A 19,148-nucleotide genomic window follows, 5' to 3' on the forward strand; every position below is an offset into this window, starting at 1 on the left:
CTGACTTACCATCAAATACAATCAATGCGCATCCACAATTCATAATTGTTATTAATTCACACCCTACATGTTTTTGGCAATCAACATACTCAGAGATAATTCAATAACAAAGACAGAAGCTATTAATTTTATATACACATATCCTATGTTGCACTTTTTGAAATTTATATAGAAATTAGGCATTATGCCAGCATCTGCCTAGAGAACCCATTGAACTATAAAGACAATTCCTGTCAGCAGGCCTTTGGAATGAGATTCAGGTTCCTGGAAAGAAAATCAGGTGTCCACTTTCCAGTCGATAAGGTTTCACTTTACCGTCACTGTTGCCGAACTGAATAAGCCATATTAATTCAAAGTTTGTAGAAATTATGTCTCTGACCACTGTGACACAACCTAAGTTATTACATAAGTCAAATATCACAACAGAAAACACCCCTGTAACCACGAGTCCCCCGTTCCGGTCTCCAATGCCAGGCGTCATTTGTGCTGCTTTCTAAATATTGTGGTCTTAATGTTGGCAAGCTGCATAAAAACAGGTGATGACATTTAATATTTTTTTCAAAATATATCACTTATTATCTTATCATTTAAGTCTCAGGTGTTAAAATGTGTTCTGTGTTTCAAAATATGTGCACAGGCATGCCTCTTCATAACCCCAAAAAGCTGTCTCACTAAACGCCACGAAGGCGCTTAAGTATAGCTCCTACACATTCTTAACCTCAGCACTAGGTGGAGGGGAGTGGTTAGCATCACGCACCAGCAGCACTTTACCCCCAGGGAAAGACCCCGGTACCCATAGGATAGGAGACTGGGTGGGCCCCGGAGCTGGTCTGGACTCAGAGGAGAGAGGAAAAATCATAATCCCATAAACATAAGAGAATAGTCTTGAATTTTAATAGGCTTTTGCCTTTTTTCTTTGCGTACAGTATATCAACCACTGTATGTGATTACTGATGTATCTGTAAAAACAGAATTTATGCTCATTTTTCACACTCACCGATGAGCAGGATCTGAGAATGCAATTGCCTCATTCCGACTTTCACGATTCTAAAAAATTAATCACATATGAAGATATATCTTCTGGGTTGTTTAAATGTAAATGATGTGTTCCTTCGACTTCAAAGAATTCAAAGTGTCTCGCAGTCTCCTTGATTTCATCGAGAATCGCATGATAAAGATCGTTACATCTGTACCTCGAGCCAGGCTTAGCTTTGATGTTCAATACTTTACAAGTAATATTTCTTGCATATTCTGAGGCTACTTCTAGTGAAATACATGGTATTAGTGAAAGCAGACGAACATCCCTTGTAAATAAGTAGTTGTTGGTAACTGGATCTTTGTAAGAACCACGTTTCACCAAGATTTCACCTGATGCTAATGTAAGGGATCCATCGTGCCCTAACAACATTACGTTTAGCATTTCTTCATACCCATAGCACGGTTCATCCTTTTTGGTGTAATTTTCATATTTAAGGAATTTATCAATGCCTCTTCTCGTCATGTCTACCATCTCGCTTACATCAGCGAAAGCCGGACTGGCAACATCAATACAGATCAATTTATCGGTATCATCCGGGTATGAGGCAGCATATAAAAAACCAATTGCACCCCCTAAAGAATGTCCTAAGATCGTAATTTTCTCCCACTTGAAATACTTCACAATCCGTCTCACCACCGACAGACCATCCCAATGCAAGTAGTAGAAGCATCCTTTGGGGTATGGCGAAGATAAACCATGCCCAGGCAAGTCTATGCAGAGAATGGCAATGTGTGCTGGCAACAACGGAGCCAGCCGATCAAATGACCCAGCATTATCTTGCCAACCATGAATTGCCAGGACAGGCTGCTTATCTTGAGGTCCCCACCATTTACCTGGGGACAGAAAAATCATAACAAAGATTTCCTTATATTACAGTGTGTCCACAAAGTCCCTTCGGCAGAGACGGTCCAATGCCTTGGCCTCCACGTTCACCAGATATAACACCACTGGGTTTTTTCCTGTGGGGTCATGTCAAGAACAATGTGTTCCGAGCACCAATTAACAGACTTGATGACCTGAAGACCCGTATCAGGAATGCGATCTCGGCTATTCCAGCGGACATGCTCCACAGAACGTGGCAAGAGCTCGAATATCGTCTGGACGTTCTCTGTACTACCAAGGGAGCCCAGATCGAAGTCTACTGAGGTCAATAAAAAACTTCTAGAGTTTCACTGTAATCTGCCGCAAACGGCATGTGGCTAGCTCAATTTTTTCGTGCGCCACAATTTTTCAAAACCCTGAAGGGACTTTGTGGACACACTGTACTAACGTCACATAGATGGTAACTCCAGGACACAAAATCTTCTTTCGCAATCAAGGAACTTTCTGCTATGAAATCCAGTTGTTCATCATGACCACAGTAAGACGCCATTTTGATTCTATCAAAAGCCAGTTTAGTCCAGCTGACATCTTCATGACTCATTTTCTAAGATCAATTTCTATACCATCCTTCCAATACAAACAAGAAAGGGTAGCATTTTAACATAGATTATTGTTACAATTTTTAAAAACCTAAGGATATTTGTTGTACGACCTGAAGCTTTCACGGTGACCAAGTATAATAAATTCTTCTCGGACTACTAGCCGTGTCAGGTGACTTAATGAAGAAAACACAAACATTTCAAGAACCACCTTCGTCCTTGAAACGTTGGTGTCTGTTTTATTAAACCACCTGACATGGCAGGTAGCCTGAAAATAATTCATTATCCCTAAGGATATTAATGCCTGAAGTGAAAAAAATAACAGAATTCTTTGTGCCTAGCTAACCTTTTGCTGGCTACTGGAACTGCAAAATATCTTATCATTCCTACATTAAACTTACCACTTATATATCCCCATGGAACTGGGATTTTTATTTCTTCCGGTTCATTTGCCATGAATATTTTGTAGACAAAATGTCAACACCTGTAACAACGTAATTCAGTTATACTGTAGATTTCGCAACCTGCAGCTAAAATCATTTGAATAAACTACTACACATCCACATATTTTTAGTCTGTTTAATGATGCCTTCTCAACTGCATATAATGAAATGTAACTGTAAATCATGAAAAGCAAATAAACTCCCTCTGACCAACACTCTACTTTGCTTACTTCCATTCATTCATGACATAAAAAATAATTTTCTGGGGAAACTCAAAAGGCAGCAAAAAGTTATTTTATATTCATAAGAAAACCTCTGTAGAATAAAGGAGAGCGTCATGTCCAGAACTATTTAAGAAACTAAATATTCTCCAATTAGACAAATTCTTGCTCTCATTATTATAAAATGTAGTAGGAAACATAGAGAAATGTCAAACAAACTCAGATATCCACAACATAAGTACAAGACACAGATATAACCTTCATGTGCCAAGCACTGAACTCTGTAAGTATTAAAAAGAAGTTTATTATATTGGAATTAAGCTGTTCAATAATCCACTATAAACGTCTGAATCATAATAGAAAGAAGTATAAGCTAGCAATAAAAGAGTATTTCCTAGCTCATTCCTACTCCATAGAAAAATTTACCTCAATCTCTAATTCTCAGCTATTATAAATACATGCAAGCAAAAGTGGTTATGTCTTCTCGTATAATTATTTTTGCTCTAATTCTGGAAGATGACTATGTAATTTATATTTATATTAGAAACAAGTACTGTATTTGCGCTATGACATGTTCTACGTCCTTGGCTTCAGACTATGAAGAATCTAAGTAATTTATATAAATTCTGTTCTATTCAGTACCACTTTCTGCACTACAATTGAATTTTATCAAATTTCTCATAAAACTACTTTTTGAAGATTAAATATAGGCACATACATGACAATTTACAATACATTATGATCTAAAACTTTGACACTTTTATACTAAGGTACTGCAGATAATTTTACATAATTTTCGTAACACCAATAATATACATGATAATCTACTGAAATGATATTAAAACAAAGTAAAATTACTGTGATAACCACTGAGTCACTTAGCCCACTACAAGTGATTATTTGGGGGGGGGGGAGGGACACAAAAAATTGCGTGCATCAAATCAATCCATAGCATATTAATTTAAAAATACAATAAATGAACAGTTAATTACCTTGTAAATGTTACAGAAGATACCAATACCTCAGAGGACCTAATATTTTGCTGATATACTTCACTTAGTTTTCTCATGTGAATGTCCTCACCATAGTACATGTATCTACTTTCAGACACGGCGATCCCAATGTTATCACTGGAAGGGTTTTACTTACTAGATCCAACATAATCCATTCTTTCATACCTCATGTAACTTATATCCATAATGTAAATATGTAATAACTAACTTCTGTGAATGTCTGTGTGTGAATGTACTGAAACTGCACCATCCATAACCTCAATCTTGCTACTATAATTCATTACATGTCAAATACCGTGATTATAAATGTTCGAAATATTTTATATCAAAAGACCGGAATGATAATTAAAATAACAGCATTTGTCTCTTATTAAATTAAAGAGATTCTCCCACTGAATGCAAAATGAGAAACATATTTCAACCCTACCTTGACCACTAACAATGAATCAGCACTTTCCGTTTCGAATGTCATATTACGAATATGTAAATAACGACGGAAGCTAGTTCGTAACCTATACGTGAACTTGTAATTATAATACATCACTGGTGGCATTAAGCTTTTATCCGCCACAGAGTTTGAAACAGGTATGGTTATAATTTAGAAGACTTCATTCTTATTCCAACCCCTAATGGAGCGTAAGCGGGTCATTTTCCACCCTCCCTACTTCAAGTCCAATAACCTTACATTCTACAAACAAATCCCCAGTACAATAATGAAAAACTACAATATCTGGCTCACTTTTTTATTCATCCATGTAACTTCTCTGCTAGCTGTCTGTTTCTACTTCCCAGATGGTCAACATTTTTATCGGTAGCTTCATGCACACAAAATAATTAGGTATGTGTTTGTTAAAGTACTCCAAAAGGGTGTATCAGATTAATTATAGCACTATTTTTGACAAATTGCCTTAAGGAAAAGGAAACATGCTGGTGTTTTATGCAAAACAATGCCACAGTTCACATGGAAAATAACTTTATGAAACCATTAGCAAAAGTATTCAGTGAATAAGCCTCTCAATCAGATTTATACTGTGAACATTTTTACTTATAGGGTGAACTGAAACACAAAATACTTGTGAATAATCCACATTCAACACAGAAACTAAATAACATTCAAAGAAATACTTCTGCCATTTCAAGATAACAGGAAAAATGGATATTTGTGGTCTTTTCCTTAAAATAAGGTTAGAGGTTCACAAAAATGATGGCATTAGCACTACTGTGCTCAGAGAGAAGATAAAACAGAACTTTCTTTGCTACTTATCTGCATCACAGACATACTACATTTATTATTAACCTCTTTATTACTACACTTTAAATTAAACATGAAAAACTTAAAAACATTTTTAAATAAACAAAATCAACAATCTCCATTACAAAGTAAAATCATTTTGTAATCACACAGAAAGCAATAAACACACGTGATATTTATAAATACGTCAACTGGTGAAAATGTTTTAACAAAGATTTGTAGATCTTAGCTGATGTTAATATTTTCCGCAGTATGACATTGGTAACATAATCTTGATACTGTCAATGGTCTTGTGCACAACTCGTCTTTTTTAAGTACTGGCATAGAATAACACAGAAGAATAAGAAGCAAATGATTTAATAATTTTTTATATAAATTACTTACTAAACTTGATATCTTTGTAAATTAGCTATAATTCAGATAAAAATAGTATTATGTTCAAAATGGCTGTCTTCTGTGTTGTTGCGCCATGTAATCTGCATAGCGCAACAACCCAGAAGATAGCCGTCTTCAAATTCACTGCAATGAGAACCTGAAATAAAACTTTGTAAAGGTTAGTTTAGCATTCTGAAAATTCCATTAGTTTTTTAACTGCAGTAAACTCCCAATTACCTGGGAAGAGGGGGTGGATTAACTGGGTTATGGATTATCCACCATCTATCTGGTATAAATAATAAGTAAAAATTAATTTTGAATATCTGTTATAAAAGAAAGCTGAAAAAGAAAGGAATAAACACAACAATGACAGAGTATTTAACATATTAACATAAATCGTTACTAAAACATGAAGTTTATGATGTAATTGTTGTGATTCTTTTTTAAAAATAATTGTTATATGCCCTATTAAATTATATATAAAATCCTTTCTGTCATTAATAAATCTTTAAAAATTGAAGTAGTGATTGTCTGTAAATAAACTTATATATCTGTTATAGTAGCGTATTTCTCTATCGCTTTTGCAGATTATCCATGAAAATATATTTTCCAACCAATCTGGATAATCATGAGTCCATTGTGCTTCAAGAATGTCTTTTACATTCATCACAGATTATTTTGCTGCTACTAATATGGCAGCAGCGTGAACTTTTGAGGTGATAAGGAACACTCAGTGAGGTGAGAGACATTTAAAAAAAATCCACTTGAAAGCTGGTTAGGTCTCAAAGCCAGAAGAAGGCAGCACTGAAGAAAAAGTGCCTTCCTCCTGCATGGAATGAAACCTAGCCATTGAGCCTGATTCCAGTCACTTTACCATCTGAGCTATCCTGGCATCAGTTACATATCACCTGGAAAGAAAGAAAGAAAGAAAAAGATATGTTCATGTTTACCATACACGAGATTCTTTCAGCGAAGTTGTGAGAGTTGTTCAAATAAAACCTGTTTCTGGCAACAGTGATTAATCATATGGCCGAGTTCGTGTCGTGCCAGCAGTCGACAATGAGCTGTGTAAGAGAATGGGAATGTTATAGCAAACATAACAGCGTGACACCATTAAATACTATCATTCCAGGAAAAGAACTCGTCCAAAACAGGACTAACGAGCCATCATTTAGTTCGTTGGTGCCGAGGGTAAAAGAGTCAAATCTCCCAAGAATTTAATATAGCCATCAAACTCAATGAGGCCAAAGCTCAATTTTGGCTGCAGCACCATTGAAGAGAGAGAGAGAGAATCCTGGTACGCTCATGAGAAATGACCATCATCCATACAACCCGGACCTGTCTCAGTGTGACCTTGAAGTGTCTGCCCCCTCAAGAAAGTATTACGGACTGTAGAGGCCGTGGTGGTGAAATGATTCTAGCAGCAAGCCAGGAAGTAAACTAAAGTCTTCCTGCGGACGGGTTTGAAATTTAATTTTAACCTCCTCCACCGACCATGAAGACGCAGACACAATTTGCATACTACACAATATACTTTTTGACTTGTTTAAGGCTAAATTAGTCCACTTGCTTACCTACTCGGTGTTCTGATCTGTTTCCAAACGTACCCCAGCTTTCCTTGAGTTTAACTCGAAAATCATCCAGCTCCTTCTTCATGTTGGCATCCCTGCTCACACGTTTTTTATTGTCAATGTCCTTATATATGATAAGGAAATGAATATGATGAATACTTTCTCTGGAATTTAAAAAAAGTTACACAAATATTGAATTAATGTCTATACATATATGAGATTTAAATATAACATTAAAAAGTTAAACAAAGATTCTGAATTATTTGGCGCAACAAAGAGAGAAAATTCACAAAAAAAAATTGGACATGAAAAGAGCACAAGAAACATGCTAAATATAATCATTTCTCTCTTCTTACTCATTCTGATACAAATTTTACTTCGTACTATTGTCCATTCACAGGTACGACGCGATCAGCGTTAACAGAAGCACGTATCGATCAAGTGATCTGTCGGTTAAAGACAGAGGGACAGAATAAAGCCACATAAAATGGGAGCACATTATGACCATGCATTCTTCTACGTTTCACCTACCGTCTCATCTCGGTGTACTGATTCTACCAAGGAATGATGTTTTAAAGCAAGAGTATATAAAGATTGTGGGAGACCGCATAAAAGAAAATGAATACGGTAAACATTCATCCTATATACGTAATATGTCAGTAAGCAAACTTACTCGGGGACTGGAAAAACTGTCACATCCTTCCATTCCATCTCCTTTGCTTCATCCACATTATCCTTTTCAAAGAAGTAAATGTTACTGAATGGATTATTTTTCTCTGACTTACGCTTCTTCTTAACACCCATGTCCAGTTTAATTTTTATCGCCTTAAAATCTTTATAACTGCAATATTTTAGGTCTTTACTAATCTCTTTGATGTGCTCTTGAATTTCTTTCTCAAGTTCTGCCACTGCTTTATTCACTTTATCAACTTCCTGTGTGTTATTCATTCTCACCTGTAAAAAACATTAATATAAATAAAGATTTCAGCGTGAATTCAGGTCTGTAAATATTGGCTACTCGTCTTGTGTAGTTTCATAGCTGCAATCAGCGATGTTAGAATGGAGATGATATCCATTTTGGAGACTGTCTCTGGCTTCAATCATGAGGGGTTGAACATAAATACCATTCTCACATAACTGACCACCTGAGGAAAATTTAGTTCCAGGGTGTGGACTGAATTAATTCGTCATTCTCTTAATCCCTTTGGCGACGGTATTATATCACTAATTTATCTATTTTGGACTTTCTCCATCACGTGATGAAGGTTTTAAAAAAAGTCTTGAAAATCACCTTATGTTTTGTGGATTGATATTGCTTCATCGTCAGGCATTGAGGGACATGTCTACTCTATTGGATCTGGTAAAAGGAGCTATTTCTAATCTCGGCACCCTGCACCTGATGATGTAGGAAGATCGATCCATCTTTGAAATGTGATTTTTAAGACAGATGGTAGAAAAGTCCAAAATAGAGGAATTAGTAAACACACATGGATCGGGATAGGAACTAATGATGGGCTCTTGTAAATACGGTAATGAACCTTTGGTCTCAACAAAAGGACGGAAATTTCTAGAGTAGCCGAGTGTCCTATTAATGTCTCCATGAAATTAGTTTGACATTTCTAATTCTGTTCCTTCCTTAATACTTCTCCAAAATTTCATATCTGTTGCTTGGGTTTTGATTGACTCTTTGCTACCGTATTGTTTGTACGACTATTAATACTACTATCGTCATAAGTTCTATAATTCTGAACTTCATGTTGGGTTATAAAAGTAACAATGCAAATGTTCTTAACCAGTAATTCAGCTGAGAAGTTCTTGCTGTCCAAAATTGTGTACAAGTCCCTCTTCAAAATGCGACACAGTAATTCTTTCGCCTCTTTGAACTTGCCCTCTATATTGTAGAAAATGTCAAAGATGATGTGATCAGTCATGCGGTTCAATGCTTTAGCATACTTGTGTGCCTCTGATAACTTGTATCTATAAACAAACATCACAAATTTGAATCTGCAATATACAGAACACAATGAATAATTCTAAAACCCCACAAAATATGAACTATGAGTAAAGTTTCCATTCCCACTACAGATTTTGTGAAAAATATTTTCCCCTTTTGCAAACCTAACCTCCCTCCTTTTTATTGGCCACCGCCTTGCAATATACAGTTCTGTCAAAACTAGATGTGACTGAATGATTCAAATGCAAGATGGCATGAAACAATTCAATGTCAACATAACCTTACAACTGGGTTAGGTTAGTAATACAGACAATTTCTTATTATGTTCACAATATAAGAAGAGATGAACAGGTTCATACCAATAACAAAAGTGACACATATAAAGACAACAAATGTAAGAATACGTTCATTCATTTTTGTCATATTTTTCATGACCGATATGCAATATTATCATCTGTAATTCCCCTGCATAATAAAGAAATTGCTTTGTATATCCCTACAATTTCTGCTTGCAGTCTGTTCACTGTTCACATAAAAGTATACTTGAACATCATATAACAGCTGGAATTTAATCTTGTCCACCATAAATTCCCAATTAAAACACACTTCTCCAATATTCTGCCTTCAAATCATGAAATTCCCTTCATTTAATGGAACCCAAAGGTCCGGCGTTCTTAACAATGCCTAAGGAAGTATCTGGCCACAAGAAAGAAGAACAAATCATAACAATCAAAGCGTTAAAACAAGTATTTTACTGAGACATTAATTGTAACAGAAGGTATCTAGAATTCAGAAATTATTCCGATCTCTTAATTCTGAACAGGAGATCGCTGGTGTGTGCAATTTCAGAATGTTTACTTACTTAATATCATCTGACACATGGATCATGTATCCGCCTTCATCAGCCGCCTTAAGAGCATCAATGAACCTGCAAAACAAAGATAATATTACTTCTTCTTGTTCAGCCAAAATCCACGATAAACATTTTCAAGCTATAAAAAAATGCTGCTACTTACATTTCTTCAATAGTTCTCACTACATCATGTAAATATGCTTTGTGGAACAGAATCATTCGAACTTGGAACATATCATAGATACTGTGCCTTTCTTTATCACGAAAGCAGATGATCTTCTCGTTATTAACCTCAATCACACGACAGAACTCCAGTATGCGACTGTAGTCAAATGAGATATTGAGATTGAGCTGTTTTGCATCTCGAAGGAAATAATCCCATCTGTCGACATCAATGCCATTCTCCTGATTAGATATAATCTGAAACAAACGAGAAAAGTGCGGTCCGTATCATTTTCAAATATGGTACCAATAGAAATCGCTGAGTATAACATTGTAAATTACATACGCCATATTAAAATGCAATTTAGTTTCAGAATCCGGGCTCTTTAGCGTCTGTTAGCTAATGCCAGGATAGTACAGTTAGTTCATGATCACTTCCTTTGATATTCTTTATTACTTCCTATTTGTTTTGGTTACAAGTTTAATGAACTCTATCATGACCTTGAATCCTTACATGTAACTTACTTTTGCAAACGCGCACACAACGGTGATGAATTAAAAGAATGCTGTTAGATTTACGCTTAACAACGGCAACTGAACAATATCTCACGTACATTACAACAAACAGATTAATTAAATTCAGAGAGGTATAATAAATACAAACATGTACCTGATACAGAAATTTCTTGTTGCTTCTCACCGTTCCTTTACCTCTGATCAGCTCTTCTATAAACTGTATTGCATTTTCTTTCATTTCAGGTACAGCATCCTTCACCGCTTCACGTAGGCCATTATTCTCCAGCAGATATTCAAACATCATCACAGAAGCTTCTTCATGCTATAAAAACATTATCGGATCAGACGAAGATGCCAACAAAGACTTGAAAGATAGAATATACACGGACTGGGACGAAACCAAAAGTGTATTGAATAGACATCAGGTCATAAATTTTATATTTCTCATACCGCCTCATAGCAGCGACTATATTCTATAGAAACCTGGGGTTTAATAAGGAATATCCAGGTGCTCTGTTGATTTACAGACAATAAGCAACGTAAAGGCGATAAATTAATTTACGCTCTCAAGTGATCATTTCTAGTATACAAGTACCAGCAAGGTACTTAAAGCATCACTGCTACCAAGATTGAGAGCGCTGAAGTACTCCTGTCACAAAATCTTATAAACGCTTATAATTTTTCCAAATATCGATACAGGACCCTGCAGTCTCATCTTGTATGGAGTAAATCACTAAACCCTGAGTTGCTTGAACAGAGCCTTACTTGAGAATCTGATCGTCAGCAGCGTCCATAATCTGACACAGTTCCGTTCTCATGCCTACTCTGGTCCCGTAGGTCACCCTTTCATTAAACCTTGTAAAAATAAATCAAGCAGAATTACATCTGATCTCGACAACCAAGGTAGTAGACCACGACGACCAATCCAACAATTTTATTATCAATGATTCAAGCGATTCAACTTGATGACGGAAAAGTGAAGGCGTCCTCTCATGCTGAAAGAACGCACCACACATTGTCTCCAGAGACACATTCTGCATTCCCCAAAATTATTCAAAAAAGTCTTGTTCGGAATGAGGAAGGCTTTGCAATGGAAACTGTGGCAGACACTTTGAACAGTCATAAAATTTAGCAATGAATTAATGCGATTAAATCTCTCATTTATTTTTCTATGCGTTCGCCTAGAAACTGTCATAGTTCCATACTCGCTGGGAATTGGACCAATGTTGTAACAACACTTTTTACATGAAATTACATCTGGAATCACCCTCTGATGTATTGTGGACTGTCTGTAAAACACTCAATGTAATAAAAATGAAACATTAACAGATATTAAAATTTTTACAATAACCAAACTGACTGTACTCATTGTCCAAGTTTAAATGCCTGGTGTCACAGTTCTGTGGAATTATTTTCAAACTTACTGCTACCTCACGCGTGACTGTCAGTAGACCCTAGCGCGATTCGGACCCGTAATGTCATAAATACACTTGTAATTACCGCATGCTCTTAAAATAAACATAAAAAAACATTTGGCATTCATACCTCCCACTTTTTGGGTGTACTGCCGCTTTGAGACTGTAGGAATTTTCCCCAAGTGTGTGACATAGGACCATGCCCCAAATCATGGCAGAGACCTGCTATTTCCAGGCACAATTTCTCACCATCTGTTATAATAATATTTTTATCAGAGTTTCTTCTGAGCGCCTCGACCATTTTTCCAGCAAGGTGGCATACCCTAAAACATTGTAAATAAATGGTATTACATCCGTGTCTTGAGGACGGTTTCTGAACAAGTATAAAGTGTACGTCTTCAGCTTTGTTTGTGTGTGTGTGGGGGGGAATTCTCACACTTTGGACCCATTTATGTCCTGCAGCCAGACATTTCACTCACTACGATTGGTACAAGTAAAAAAAAGTAAAGCTGTCCCATTATACGCCATGTAGGCGCTTGGGGGTAGAGGTGGTATAGCTCCTACTCATTCTTGACTTTGGCCAAATTCAGAAGGACTACATTTTCATGCGAAAGAAGCGTCCTGCATGGCAGTGAAGAATCAATTTTTTATTTATTCCCGTCGTTCCCAGACATCTGAAATTTGCCACAATTTGAAACGATTTATTTATATTACAGATAATTTGAAATAAAAAGAAATAAATTGCACTTATATTAATCAGTTTATTTAACCCCCATAAACAGAGGCTCGTCTAAATTATATTTAAGAATTCAGTCCGTACCGCGAAGAAAACACCTCACTTCACCATTACGAAGATCTACTGGTTAACGCTGTTTAAGAAATAATCGCTGTTTGCAGGGAGAATCATAATTCGTTTGATTAATATTTAAGAATTCAGTCCGTACCGCGAAGAAAACACAACTCTTCACCATTACAAAGATCAACTGGTTAACGCTGTTTAGGGCAAAAATGAGAACACGATTATTTTATAAAACAAATTAGACGTAGTAGTCAATATCAAAAGAGCTAAACAGAAAAAAATGCAAACAAATAAAGCCGTCCCGCTACGCCCTATTTAGACACTCAGGGGGAGAGGCGATATAACTTCTAATCATTCTTAACATCGACACTAGATGGTGAGTGGTCAGCATCACGCCCAGGCCCAGGAAAGGCCCCCAGAACCGGTCTGGACGCAGAGGCTAGAGAAAAAATTTCCTGCCCCTGTTGGGGATCGAACCCTGGTCGTCCCGTAGCCAGTCACTATGCTGACTGAGCTACCCTGGCTCACTGTGATTAGAAACACTGAATTTTCTATGACATTGAAATTAATTTCAAGTGACACAATCATTATATATCTGTTCAGTGAAATGTAACTTACCAGAACGTGAGGTTATGATTCTATAAAAGACTTACCCCAGGGAATGTTCAAAGCGATTGTGACATGCTCCAGGATAAACAAAGTAAGCAGGTCCAAGCTGCTTCAGATTTCGAAGCCTCTGAAATTGTGGTGTATCAACTATCTTCACGCACAGTGGGTTCAATTTAATGTGCCCGTGGATACAATCATTGAAGACCTTGAAATCACCCATATCTGTAATTGGCATAACAATAATAGTACAATATTAGCATCTATTAAAGCCAGACAAAAACATGATTAAAATTACAGATCAGGGGTTCGAAAACTTTTCTTCCTCCACCACCTAAAAGTTGCTGAGAGTCTTGGAAGACCACTTAACACTTTCTTGTCTCTTCGTCTAGTCGTTTAATAATTTTAATGCACTGTTCTATATATATATATATATATATATATATATATATATATATATATATATATATGTGAAAATGACGATAAAGAAGATTAGTGTACTTTCTTGATTCTACGTATTCTGTACTCCATGTTCGTGCAGAGACCACAAATCGCTTTAGGACGGTCTTCAAAGCGTAAATCATCTGTTAAAACAATTCGACCCGTTACGACGCTAATACCAACCGGTGCACTGGGAAGGTTGGAGGTCAGAGGTGTGTCACGTGACACGCCGAGCCTGGGATTCCCAGGTTTGCGCCTCAGGGGGGAGGGGGGGGTTATATATCTTGTCGCAAGGTCTCCGAATGTTCGACTTGGCTACATAAAATCCTAATTCTGGTAAGAATTAACACAGCGTTGACCTGATGTGGGTTAGAGTCACCAGTGAACTAACCTTATGCCCTAGTCTTCCGCTCTGGTTACTGAGCAGGAAATGCGACATGCAGAAAGATTTGATACTTGGGGGATTCTCATATCAGTATTCCTGCCTACTTCAGGAAGCGGAGGTCTCTGGCGGAAATAACGTAATTATTCACTAAAAAAAATTACGCACTGAGTACACTGGCTGCTCTCCCAATTTTGGATCTTAATAAACGGCTACGTGAATCCTATAATGGAACTTGTGAAATGCTATAAACAACATGCACGCACCTTCTTGCGTAGAATAGTGAAAGGTTGGTAAAACTCTGGAACCCAAAAATCGTGAAGAAGTTATGAACTGGAACAACGGCTGAAGAGAAGTTCTGAAGCGAGTCTTTCAGGCTGATACGCGAGACTGTTGTTTTTGGGGGCTTTAGTCGTCTTCCTGCAATCTTACCTGTCCCCAAATAAGTACAGCACTCATATATGTCCGCCTCGAAACAACACTGAACTGCCTCAGTCCATCTGCAGGATTTGAGGTTGTCTAGGCTGAGACCGTCGAATTGTTTCCGACTCGCGTTGCTAGGTGATATGTTTTACTGGTGAATCACCTAATAATTTTTATCTAAGGGTCACACCTGTATATGTATTGATTTTCACAAGCTTCTACACAATTATTCAAAGTCTGTAATTCAAATATCAATTGTAAAAAACGCGTAGTGACTCTTAACACGTTGACAACACTCCGCAGACACACGATTAAAATAGTGCAACGTGGCTCTTAAATACAGGCATCATGACAGTCAGCATTACAAAAATGCGGACTTTTATAATTAAGTGTGTACCAAGATTTCTGTCTTCTGGGTTGTTGCGCTGTGTAGTCTGGTCAATGTTAACCAACGTTTCAGAGGTCATACTACACAGCGCAACAACCCAGAAGACAGAAATCTTCATACTCGCCGCTATGAAAACCTCAAATCTTAACGAAGTGTGTACCGTCCGATTGTCTCGTTCTCCGAAAGCGAATTTGCTTATTCGAAACGTTCCGAGCACCTTAATTGCCCTGGAATCACTTCGCCAAGACAAAAATAACATGAAGACAAGAAAAAAAAATGTTTTACTTGCCCATTGTTGTTCACAGGACGTATCTCTGCTGGTTTTTTTCTTCCTTGTATTCTTATATCATACGTAATAATCAAGTGCGTTTCCACTACGCTGTTATGTTTCGTTTCCGGCAATAAAATGGTAGATTTATATTTTTTTCGGTCCTTCGGAAACCAAACCCCGATTATAACACCGCGCCTAACGACACATTTCATTAAACCACTACTGGAACTAAACACTCGTAAAGCGGGTATTATCTGTGTATCAATGCGCACTGCACTCTACCGTTGCTTTCATACTCTGGCAACTATCTTACTAACCTATCCTCATTCTCACCTCCTTTCATTTATTTTACTCTCCTCTCTGTGACCTCGTTAACACTGAAACTACAGGGTGCGGCAGTGGAATGTGCCGGTTTTCAGAGCGCTATTATGGCAAACTCGGGTCGAATTAAAATAAAACACTTTCACTTGAAAAACAGCAGTACAATGCAATTAATTAATCTCTGCTTATTTGCACCACCAACACTACGATCCGCAGCACTTCGTACTTAACAACCTCCTTCCCTAAGATCTGGTTTAATATTATCCTCCCACCTCCATTCAGGTGATGTGTTATAATTTTCATCTAAACGTAGCTGAATCATTAAAATGAAGAGAAACTACGCTTTCTGGCAACCATTTTACAGAACGAAACAAGATGAAGTATAAGACACCAACAAAATGGACGACAGGATGATTAACGATACAAATATTTTACGTTAAATATAAATTCATTTCTGACCAATTTTTCTAACTTCGCTTTGACATTAATGTAAAACCTGGACGCAGCTTAACCAAAGCGAATTAACGAGGTGGAGTCGATTCTGGCCCAAGAAGGACTATTTCCTGTTGGTGCCGAGGAAACAAAGGACGATTAAAATAAGGAAGAAATAAAACGAGCGGGGGGGGGGGGGGCCTCATAAAAATCATTCCAAACCGTCAAAGCACGCGTATATTAAGGCAAGTTAAAATTAAAGTTTGTATTTTGTTGACACTGTCAGTTACATAAGCGTTATCACGTTACTATAAAAGTCAATAATAGTTAAGGATGGAATGTGCTTTAAAATGTATTAAAATAAATAATTTTTTTTCTTCCTAATGATACACTATCAGCAGTGAATAAATAACAGATTAGATGCATTAATCATTATACGTCATCTAGCGTGACCTCGATGTGAACGGGCCGAGTAACGCCTGGGGAATAAAACACTTAAGATAACTTACACAAATAGTAATCCCTACCCTTAGCCAGATGAATCCAATCAATACCACCCCATCCTAGTGTTTTAAGAACCATTTTAATACTGTCTAAGTCTTCCTAGTGGTCTATTTCATTCCTGTACGCATTTCTCTTCTCTCCCGTGCGGGCTACATGTCCTGCCCATCTTATCCTAGTCTAATTATATTTCGCAAAAAAAATACAAATGATGAGGTCCCTCGTTATGCAACTTTCTCCAGTCTTCTAGTATTTCACCCCCTCTTGGGTCAAAACATCTTCAGTATACGTTCCTCCCTTAGTGTCAGAGACCAAATTTCACACCCATACAAAACTACAGGTAAAATTATAGGTTTGTAAGTTTCAATCTTTACGTTTTTTTTAGGCAGCAGACGGAAAGACAAAAGATTCTTAACTGAATGGTAGCCAACATTACCCGAATTCAATCTGCTCTTAATTTCCTCACGAATCAATTATTATTATTATTTTTTTACTGTCGCTACCAAATATCCGAATTTTTCCCTGCATTCTGGTGAATAGACATCAAAATATACTTGGTTTCCTCTGTGCTTACTTCTAGACCAACCTCTACTAGCATAAATTAAAACTTGTCTCTTTCCTTATTGTATTTATGCTATCCCCAAATAGATTAACATCACCAAACGCTGATGTCCACCATTCAATTTAAGTCCCATCTAGTTTTCTTAGACATTCCTAATTTTATATCCTAAAGTAAAGTTGAAAAGCAATTGTGACAAAGCCTTTCCTTGTTTCAGACCATTCTAAATAAGAAAGGTTTCAGAGAAACGTTTACCTATACGGACTTCACAATAGGTTTCGTTTATACACATGCCAGTAAGCCTAACTAATTTAATGGGTATACGAAACTCTATTATAATAATGTACATTACTTTCCTTGTAACCGAAACATACGCTTTATTTAAGTCTATGAATAGGTTACTTACTGCCTCATTGCACTCCCACAAAAAATCTGATCAGTAGTTGACCTATTACGTCGAAAACCACGTTGAAGATACCCAATAATATCGTCTACGTATGGACTTAACCTTAAGGTTGTTGGATAAAATTTTGTATTAAACCTGTAAGAGTGATATGATTCGGTAATTACTGCAGTCAGTTTTATCGTCCTTCTAGTAAGTACAAAAAATATTCCTTACACTGATGAGGTAATATTAATTAAGGAGTTTGCGGATATTAACATTATTGCTACCTGTACATCCGTCTGTATGACATCATTAACCCTCCGAACATTCAACAGCTGAGATTATGATCCAGAACGCTCCGCCCCTGACTTCTTTCTTTGCTGTCATTTGTTATAGGCAACAGGCAAACTGCAGACATCGGGCATGCACAACATTAACAGAAGACATAACCTACAAATGCTGATGTTAACGTTACCAGATGTCAGAAAGTAGTGCACTACACAGATATAAAGTTATCCAGTAAGCTTCGATCAACTATTAAATGCTACAACATGACACAAAAGCACTGAAACCAGTATTAAAACATTACCTCCCAGTTCAATCCTCCTGCTTGGTTGAATATTTAAATACAGAATACTCCAATGAAGTGGACATTATCAGTAATACGATAGCACAACAAAATACTGCGTTTATTGTTGTTGTCTATCTGAAGAATCACAGGTGGGAAAGTTATAGTTCTAACATTTTGTGACACATTCTGCTCCTCATTTCTGATGACACATTTGCTGACCAATCACAGTGTGTCAGTGGATACCAAAGATAATCTCTTCCATTCCATGGATTCTCTCCATGGTCAAGCCACACAAGAATGAACACTTTAATTATAGAAACTTTCTACTGTAATTTTCAGTCCAATGTTACTTACTACAAGCATTAATTTAAGACCAATGGTCTAACCTGGAAACAAGAAAATGTAGAATTCCATGCAATCTATTTCAATTTTTGATTGCGACCTTCTTTCGCTGTGACTAAGTTTCACCCCCATTTGAAGCACTTTAATCTCTGTTTTTAGAAAGCAGACGGGAAGACACAAGATCTTGAATTGCATAACAGGAAGCATTACCTGACTTGAATATGCCACATATTGGAAGGAATTCTTTAGCTACCATTATAATTTTTTCAGTCAGTCTGGAAATGAAACATGAATATAAATTTTCTCTGCAATTACGTTTAAGATTTAACTGAGTGAACAATATCTGTATATAACACCTATTAATTTAAAGTATTTCAGCAACAAAATAACAAGTTCAATTTTGGCGTATCTGACATGCTGTCATCATCTCAACATCAGCAAATCACCCAGAATATATTGCATATGTAATCTGACGACTTAAAAGTTCAATTA

At 36.8% G+C, this 19,148-nt stretch overlaps 2 protein-coding genes and 1 long non-coding RNA gene across 15 annotated transcripts in view; 1 reads left to right on the plus strand and 2 right to left on the minus strand.

Annotated features, from left to right (window-relative positions):
• Nucleotides 1-872: 872 nt before the first annotated feature.
• Nucleotides 873-19,148, minus strand: part of LOC110836226 (putative serine hydrolase) — a 38,219-nt gene continuing 19,943 nt past the window's right edge. Inside the window, exons 1-4 of one of the 5 annotated variants that reach the window (XM_087342462.1) lie at nt 4,565-4,710; nt 4,117-4,254; nt 2,862-2,944; nt 873-1,872 (exon numbers count right to left, since the gene is read on the minus strand). In XM_087342462.1, coding sequence (XP_087198588.1) covers nt 1,040-1,872; nt 2,862-2,916 — 888 coding nt within the window. In that variant the 5' untranslated portion in view covers nt 2,917-2,944; nt 4,117-4,254; nt 4,565-4,710 and the 3' untranslated portion in view covers nt 873-1,039. The other 4 variants (XM_022077210.2, XM_022077208.2, XM_087342463.1 and 1 more) reach the window with 4 other exon arrangements.
• Nucleotides 4,589-12,175, plus strand: LOC110836232 (uncharacterized). Its single transcript, XR_015533560.1, has 4 exons — nt 4,589-4,722; nt 6,352-6,502; nt 7,736-7,962; nt 11,064-12,175. It is a non-coding gene; the product is annotated as an uncharacterized LOC110836232 (long non-coding RNA).
• LOC147874976 (deoxynucleoside triphosphate triphosphohydrolase SAMHD1-like) lies at nt 5,386-19,082 on the minus strand. 9 transcript variants are annotated; one of them, XR_015533550.1, is made up of 10 exons: nt 18,333-19,082; nt 13,688-13,865; nt 12,366-12,558; nt 10,975-11,142; nt 10,306-10,562; nt 10,152-10,217; nt 9,129-9,312; nt 8,121-8,289; nt 7,339-7,499; nt 5,386-6,672 (listed from the first exon to the last, which is right to left on the minus strand). XR_015533550.1 is itself a non-coding variant. In XM_087342452.1 (10 exons), exons 2-10 carry the CDS (start codon nt 13,861-13,863, stop codon nt 6,662-6,664), a joined length of 1,497 nt encoding a protein of 498 aa, XP_087198578.1. In that variant the 5' UTR covers nt 13,864-13,865; nt 18,333-19,082; the 3' UTR covers nt 5,386-6,661. The 9 variants fall into 9 exon arrangements, 8 of the variants coding, with proteins under 8 accessions (XP_087198578.1, XP_087198571.1, XP_087198573.1 ...); XM_087342452.1 differs by having other exon boundaries at nt 8,009-8,289; XM_087342445.1 differs by lacking the exon at nt 5,386-6,672 and having other exon boundaries at nt 7,056-7,499; nt 8,009-8,289.

This window comes from Zootermopsis nevadensis, unplaced genomic scaffold (assembly GCF_977971745.1).
Source record: "Zootermopsis nevadensis isolate Lab colony 2312 unplaced genomic scaffold, Znev_1.0 Znev_ptg000003l, whole genome shotgun sequence".
Lineage (NCBI taxonomy): Eukaryota > Metazoa > Arthropoda > Insecta > Blattodea > Termopsidae > Zootermopsis > Zootermopsis nevadensis.

What these genes read in the sequence shown, in the direction of transcription:
- LOC147874976 (XM_087342445.1), bottom strand. Translation starts at nt 13,863, where the DNA reads ATGGGTGATTTCAAGGTCTTCAATGATTGTATCCACGGGCACATTAAA. An exon ending in GTACACCCAAAAAGTGGGAG is followed by an intron (nt 11,143 to 12,365) that starts GTATGAATGCCA and finishes ATGTTTTTATAG; the next exon opens with CATGAAGAAGCTTCTGTGAT. An exon ending in ACAAGAAATTTCTGTATCAG is followed by an intron (nt 10,563 to 10,974) that starts GTACATGTTTGT and finishes CGTTTGTTTCAG; the next exon opens with ATTATATCTAATCAGGAGAA.